The sequence below is a fragment of the Electrona antarctica genome, assembly GCF_951216825.1.
Source record: "Electrona antarctica genome assembly, chromosome: 24".
In the NCBI taxonomy this organism is placed as follows: Eukaryota; Metazoa; Chordata; class Actinopteri; order Myctophiformes; family Myctophidae; genus Electrona; species Electrona antarctica.
The window spans coordinates 19600471-19608723 of NC_136803.1; the positions used below are offsets into that span (position 1 = coordinate 19600471).

At 41.7% G+C, this 8253-nt stretch overlaps 1 protein-coding gene across 1 annotated transcript; it reads left to right on the top strand.

Moving 5' to 3' along the window:
- The first annotated feature begins 2111 nt into the window (after positions 1-2111).
- Positions 2112-6262, top strand: cd59a (CD59 molecule (CD59 blood group) a). The gene is made up of 5 exons (XM_079495612.1): positions 2112-2148; positions 3807-3891; positions 4253-4354; positions 5111-5184; positions 5674-6262. Exons 2-5 carry the CDS (start codon positions 3837-3839, stop codon positions 5794-5796), a joined length of 354 nt encoding a protein of 117 aa, XP_079351738.1. The 5' UTR covers positions 2112-2148; positions 3807-3836; the 3' UTR covers positions 5797-6262.
- The last annotated feature ends 1991 nt before the right edge of the window (positions 6263-8253 follow it).

Below are 8253 nucleotides of genomic sequence, written 5' to 3' on the forward strand. Positions count from 1 at the left end.
TTGCAGTATTGATACTTTTACATAAGTTAAAAAAAAATGTGAGTACTTTTTCCAACACTAGTGTGGGGTTGCACAGGGACACCCAGGCATTGACTGTGTGTGTGTGTGTGTGTGTGTGTGTGTGTGTGTGTGTGTGTGTGTGTGTGTGTGTGTGTGTGTGTGTGTGTGTGTGTGTGTGTGTGTGTGTGTGTGTGTGTTTGACGTGGGGGGAGACAAGTGGTTTTGTGCTGTGATCGTTGATCTCTTTGTTGACGGGGGACAGAAGCTCTTTGTGTCGTGCTGTCCTCTCATCTGAGGAGTGACCGGGTCCGCGTGGGGTCAGCCGCGGTCCCCGGCAGCACCACACGATGACGTGACCGTCCCCGTGTTCAACCCCAGTGGTGGAAGCCACCGCCACATGTTCTGAGGTAAAGTATTTTAAAGGCTTTTTTATGTACTTAGTAGAGGTGTAACGATACATTTTAACAGCGATATGATATACGTACAGTATCACGAATGCACGGTTGACGATACGATACATGGGCGATATTGGTTCATTATGGCGATACAATACGATTCACTGATTTAAATTCGATGCAGTTTAGCAAAGAAATCTAATCTGAGTCCAACTAGTGCTAGTGGTTCTCAAACGTTTTTTTTGCAAGGCCCCCACATTACTCTGAGAGTACAAATGGACCATTTGGTTCCATTTGTACACTATCAGTGTTACCGACCTGTGAGGTTCCATTTGTACACTCTCAGAGTTACAGACCTGTTATGGTGATCCAGGGCTACTGTATCTCTATGTGTTTGGTAATATTATTGTCCACTCATTTTCTATGTCTGTGGCAAAAATTGACTTTTGACCAAAAATGTCCACCACAAGCCAGCATGGCGATGGGCCATGCTTACAGAGTCTGGGATAACCCTCCTCTCTGTCCTCGTCTCTTCTGGTGTGCTGGGTGACACCAGTCAGGGTCTGACACGCTCCTCATATCATCACCAAAACGCCTGCTGGCTCTGATATTCAACACAGTGGCGTCAAACTGTGGGGCTGCTTGGTAGCTGGAGCACCCGCCGAGAAAATAGGAACACAAAATAGCACCCACTGAGCTCCCCTCCGCCATGACTATAGGGTTTGGTCACGTAGGCACCCGACTCACACCTTTATGGGGGGTGGTGGGGGCTGGGGCCACTGGGGGGGTGGTAGGGGCTGGGGCCACTGGGGGGGTGGTCGTTGCCTGTTCACAGAACAGGTATTCAAATGCTAATGTGCTTTTGTTTCAAGAGTATTGAGAGTATTGATCATGCTGAAATGTTGAAAGAAGATGCTCAAACAATGTAATGTGTTTGTTGTGAACTGAAATCGTACCACTGTGTTTATTAGCAAACTGTAAATAAAGTAGTAAACGAGAAAAAAGATGTTGTGACTTCTGTCACAACATCTACTATGATCCATACCATAGTCACATCAAATCAATCTATATTTCAGTTTCAAATAAAATAAACAAAAAAATATATAAAAATGAAATAAAAAAAGTAAGGGAAAAATCACAGTCCCCCCCCCCCCCCGTGCCCCCACGCATGTAGAATGTATTTTTTATATTGTTTTTAATGTTTATTTTATTTGAAAGTGAAATATCCCTTTGATTGATTGATTGATTGATTGATTGATACCTTTTATTTATTCTCGAAAAGAGCATTGATGTTCACCCCTCATTTGCAATGCTGTCGAGATCACACAAAAATCTAAAAATCAACACATAATACAGATATAAAACACAGAAACAGAAAATGAATACGTTAAAAACGATGACCTAGTGCAGGTAAGGAGGTTTAAGAGCAGGTTAGCAGGGTTGTTGAGGGCATTAATGTAAGCAAAATCACCTTTAACTGTCTGTTAATTAACTTCCTTCAGCTCTTGAGAAAACTTAAATCCTATAACAAGCTGACCGCAGAATCACTTATGCTCTCAAAGACATCTCTGTGTCACACACACACACACACACACACACACACACACACACACACACACACACACACACACGCACACACACACACACAGTGTGTGTGTGTCAGGGTCAGGGGCTGGCCGCTCAGCAGTGCCCATACACTAGTCTCACATACAGCGGTAGAGTTCACATCAGCGCTGGTCTCTCTCTCCACTGGGTGAGTACAACGCTCTCTGTCTGTTTCTTCGTCTCATTCGTCAGAAACATTATCATTAAGACATTTTTCCTATGTTTCTATGTCAGTGGTTCTCAACCTTTTACATGTCACGGACTCCCAGAATTATCTGTATTTGGCCGCGGACCCCTATCTGAAAATATGTTGTTTCAGAGACCCCCCCAGAAGCAAAGATTTGAGTTATAAACGTTCGCTGTGAAAGAATATATATATTCAAAGATTTGAGCCACATTTTCAGGATTAAAAAGAAAATAGCAGATCAACAAGCTCGTAGCGTGGCACTCCGTGCCGCGCTACGAGCTTATATATCTGTAGTAATAACATAATGCTAAAAACACCAAAAGGGGTTCCCGTCCTGAATTGGTTAACAAACCTATAATTCTGTGATCATTGGTTCTCAAACTATGTATTCGGATGAAGACGCACCCATCTTAAAATATTTTGTTCCAGGGACCCCCAGATGCAAAAAAAGAAATTGCTTTAAAATATATATTCAAAGATTTGCACAAATTGTCATTGTTTTTCTAAAGAAATTACAGATCTACAAGCTACGAGCTTGCTATTTTTGAACAGCCAAAGTATAAAAATGACACGGGTGTGTTCCCGGTCTCAATGGGTCAAAGGGATACTTCATTTTCCAAGATGTTTTGGGTCATTAACTACTTAGGCTTTTTTTGTGTTTCACCCCAGACTGTTTTTACGTTGCTGCAGACTGTTTTTTTACGTTATTTAGTTATCTTTATCCGACATATAATTGTCAAACCCATTGTAACTCCAAACTCCAGTGACTGATATTGTCCTTGTAGGGGGCTTTTTTCAATTACTTTTTTCATTCATTTTTATATTTTTTGCGGGGGGGAATGAAAAACACAGCCAGATGAGGACAATATCAGACACCAGAACCAATGACGGGTGTTTTCAATGAATCTAACATGATTTGAATCACGCTGGGCAAGACCAGGTAGACGCTATCATATATTTTGGGCGGAAGTACCGCTCAAGGAAATGACGTTGATGCTTTACAAATCAGTTTACATTCTCCGTGAACGAAACAAGTGATTGGTCAGAAAAATATCCTATCCGGGGGAAATACATTTGACGGATGTTCTGGACCGACACTTCCGCCGATAGCGCCTTAGGTTGTGACCAGGCTTTTCTCTTCACAGATGAGTAAGGCTGGGAAGACCAAGGCTAATTTGAATGGAGTTTGAATAGGAGGGGGGCCATGTCTGATAACATTAATATCTAAATATGAATCGAGCAAGGTAAACTGTCCTGGGAGAAACACAAAAGCCTGAGTAGACGATGAAATGAATGACCCCAAACATGTTTGAAAGTGAAATAACGCCTTTAACCATTTAAACCTGTGTTCTTAATAAAACCCCACCTCAATTACAGCTGGATTTGGGTCGCTTTTTTCCTGTTTACACCAAATATCTTTACACAGAATGTTGCCAAAGTAGGCTACGAACTTGTAGATCAGACTTTATTTGTGGATAACGTTTGCCCCAGAATATGGATGCTATAGAGTTCAAGTGGTTAAAAAGATTATGGACGATTTATTGATTTGATGATGCAATGTTTATTAGTTTGGGAAATCTGTCTGTCTCTGTATCATGTGTATATGGTCTACTCTACAGTGTGTGTTCCTGTACCGTGCTGAGGTGAAAATGAAGTGCTCCCTGGGATTCTGCTTGCTGCTGTTCTGTGCTCTGATGGGACTGGGTACGTTTGTTTTATGAATACACATTTATTTGTCACATATGTGTGTCAACACATACAAACAACTTACTAAATAAATAGGCCTATTGCTCTGTTTCGGCTGTTATTGGCAGTTTGTTATCCTTATCTTTAGGTGCCCATGAACTGTCAACCCTGTTATATTTGTTTCCCTGTAAAATTATAATAATTGTGATTTGCTGATTCAAATAAAGAACTAAAATGTGTGCATGTGTGCATTTTACATACACACACATGTGTATGTGTGTGTGTGTGTGTGTGTGTGTGCGTGTGCGTGTGCGTGTGCGTGTGCGTGTGCGTGTGCGTGTGTGTGTGTGTGTGTGTGTTTGTGCTTGTGTGTGTACAGGGTCAGCTATAAGGTGCGTAAGCTGTAAGGATTACACGGGCAGCTGTACCAAACAAAAAGAGTGTAGCTATGACGATGCCTGTCTCACTCTCTACCAGAGAGGTAAGACGCCTGCCTGTCTGTCTATCTGTCTGTCTCTGTATCATAGTCATTTTATTCATTTAAAGGTGGTATAACAGCTATAGGGTAAGTGAGTTTCCTTTGTTAAAATAAGGATTAAATAATTGCTACAGTGTTTGTTCAGTAACACGAGTCTCAAATGTCTCTCCAGCTCTTTAGTAAATACAAAATGCATTTTCAGGTTCAGATTCAGGATGACAAGAAACGAGCAGATAGAATTGCAACCATAACATGTATACATTTTAAGATGATGAATGGGTACACTCTCCTCATTCTGAATCGTGGCCGGCCACTCTTTCAGTGGTGGAAAGTAACTAGCTATACATTTAACTCAAGTATACTGTACTTAAGTACAATTTTGAGGTATTTCCGTATTTTATTTTCAATGCTTTTACTTCTATTCCACTTCATCTCAGAGGCAACATATTGCACTTTTACTCCACTAAATTTTTTTGAAAACTTTAGTTGCTATAGTTACCAAAATATAAACCTGTTTTCTTCTTGGTCATCTGTTGGAAGGCAAACCATTAGTCTGCTTCGGTGTGCCCGGTTAAAAATATAATCACACCTGTGTGAAGTGAGGGGCGCTTTATCATCATACATCATCATACTGTATCTCATTCCGGCCAATCACAATTTGCGTCCTCACTTTTCCGTCCTGTTTTATGAGATAATAAATATGGACATATTTGCTTATTTTTTGTTTGATTTCATTGATTTCATGATTTCATTTTTCAGGTGGTCAGACATTCCGTCAGTGTCTGAAATATTCAGACTGCGAGTACAGTCGACTCTCTCAGATGTTTCCTCACGTAAGTCTAAACGTTCTGTCCTAGCTGCGTTTCTCAAAGTGTGCTGCCATGGCACCCTTGAGAACCCCCCGGGGGGGTTGCTAAATTATTTTGGGGGGTCCGGGGTCCCAAAGGGGTCCTTGAGGGAGTTCCAGGGGGTCCAGCTTTACAATATAAATTGGGGGTTCTTAGACTAATGCATGTCAAACTGGGGGTTGAGAATCTCTACTAGAGCCGTAAAAATCTTCTCTTATGGGGGTCCCTGGCATATCTCTTCAAATGGGGGTCCGCGGTCTAATTAGTGTCAATTTGGGGGTCCTTGACGTGAAAACGTTTGGGAACCACTGCTCTAGGCAACAAGCAACATTGTTCCCATATCCCAAAGGGATGTGGCAACATTGTTCCCATATCCCAAAGGGATGTGGCCAGCATGTGTATAATGCTGTAATACATGAATAGCTAAAGTGTCATTTTTGTATAATATTTAATCGTTTCTTTTAATGGTTTCAGGTCTCCAGTTTTACCTTCAAGTGCTGCAACTCTGACCTGTGTAACTCCGCCCCCTCCTCAGCCACCAGCTCTCTGATTGGTCTACTGGCCTCCGTGGGCATAGTCTATTGGTGGACACAGTGAAGACACACACACACACACACACATGCACTAAATACACATATACACACACGCACTAAATACAAATAACATTCACACTAAACCCGTTATGACAACCAAAAGGAAACAATAGAAACATTAGTACACACTGTAAGAAACAACAGAAACAACGCACCAGTGTTTCCCAAACTGTGGGTCGGGACCTATTTTGGGGTCGTGGACCCATTTTTATGGGTTATATAAGTTTTTATTTTATTCCAACATTTTGTGCAATAATTATTCTGAAAGATTTTCAAAAATAAAATATAAAATATATAAACACATCACATGTCTCTTAATACATTGACTGCCAAAGACGTCGACTCTTTAGCAGGAAATCATGTGAAACAGCCACCGTCCACTATTGGAATTGGAGAAATGGCTTTTTCTTGGCTTTCGTGTTCTCTCTTCTGCATTTTTGGCGATACATGCTCTATTCAACTGCCAATAATTAGGGAATGGAGGGTCGCGATGACAAATTTTTATTTTTTGCTGGAACTACACCTCTGTTTTCCAATGCTCAGGGGCTCCATCGTACTGAAAGCTTATATTCTGACTAGTTGAAAGGCATAAGGATTAATCAATTAATTTACTCTGGCAGAGTGGTGGTCAGTCAATGTGTTCAGGGTTCTGGAGGTAACAGGTTTGGGAGCCACTGGTTGTACTGCACCCTTTTATCCAGCAGAGGGTGCAGTCGTGCCATATACACTAACGACTCTAACTGTATCTAAAACACAAATGCACTAAATAGAAACACTAAGGCATAAACTATACAGTCTGGAGCAGTGGTTCTCAACCTGTGGGTCGGGACCCCACATGATTTGATAAACCTTACATTTCTTTGATAAATGTAAGGTTCTAAAAGTGTCGGGCCGGAACATCCGCCAGGTGTATTTCCACCCGGATATGATGTAATTCGACCAATCACAACACTTGTTTAATTCACGGAAAATGTAAACAGACTTGTGAAGCGTCAACGTCATGTCCTTGAGCGGTACTTCCGTATTAGCCTGGTGGAACCACTCCCCCTGCAGGACAACATTTGCATTCTGCCAGAAGGGAGTCTGGTCTCTCTCGGGCAGAGACGATGTACTCCGAACCAATTCTGGTCGGAGCGTTATGCGGCTGTATGCGGCCGCTAGAGGTGGGATCAACGCGAGACTGATGACATATTGAAGCTGTGCCACAGCACAAATGTAAACACAACCAAACAAGACTACAACTCGAAATTATTATGGAGATATCAGATTTTTGTCCCACTGCTTCCTGGTTCATCGTTTCTGCTTGAGAGAGCCCAGATGCAGGCAGGAGGAGGGAACTTGTGAACTCAATACTGCCGCAATCTGGTGGAGTCAGGTTACTTCTGTATAGAGTATCAATGTAATCCAGGTGGTGCCTTAATTGGATGACTAAAACGAACAGTTTGAGAATCACTGGCCTTTAAGGTGCCTGGCTGAAAGTTTCCCCCCCGTTTCCACGTTTAATGCATCAGTAATTCAAAACATTCCAAATCTGCATTAAATATATCAATAAATGTAAATAAATAAACGTGTTTTTGGCTTCTGTCCTTTGTGAGGATGTGTTTCCTTATTGTGGATGTGCGGGTGGACAGTGGTGGGAAGTAGCTTAGCACATTTACTTAAGTACTGTACTTTTCAGGTATTTGTACTTTACTTGAGTATTTCCAATTTCCAATACTTTTACTTCTACTCCACTACATCTCAGAGTTACTACTTTGTAGATTTTGATTAGTATTACAAAAAACACATCAGCCCTATATATTTTTCGTCCATTTGAAAATTGTCGATCTACAAGCTCGCAGTGTGTCGCATTGTGAGCTTGTAGATTTTGATTTTATTTTCGACTTTTGATGTAAAATATATTGTAGTCATGCAGGTAAAGTAGTACCTGGAAGGGAAAGTGGATCCTGAAGCCAAAACAAGATTGAGAATGCTTATTTGTGTATGCGGTATAATCAAACCACTAAATAAATCAGTGTCAAATTACTTTTGCACGCTTCCAGCAGGCTATGGAAATCATTCCATCAATATTTTACTAATCCGTCAACAACTTTCCACTAGCCGCACCCTCTCCATCAAGGATATGACCAGTTCAGAGCTGTTGTGTGAGATGTCATGGTGATTTGACCTCAAGATTTACATTGGATGGAAACTTCTATATTAAAACCTCTTAAAGGAGCATTCAGTGATTTGGGTGATTTGGAAAACCACCCAGTCCGCCCCGGTAACAAAATGTGCACATGCACGCTCTACAGTGGGGGGAAGTGCAACAGGCCAACAGCATGTGCACCAAGGCCCGCCCCCACTTGATCATGATTGGAGGAAGGCCCCTCTCATCCTGATTGGATGAAGGCTTTGCCACCCGCCACCAAAACTGAAACTAGGGTTTTTTGACCCCAGGGGCTCACTGGGGACAGGGAGG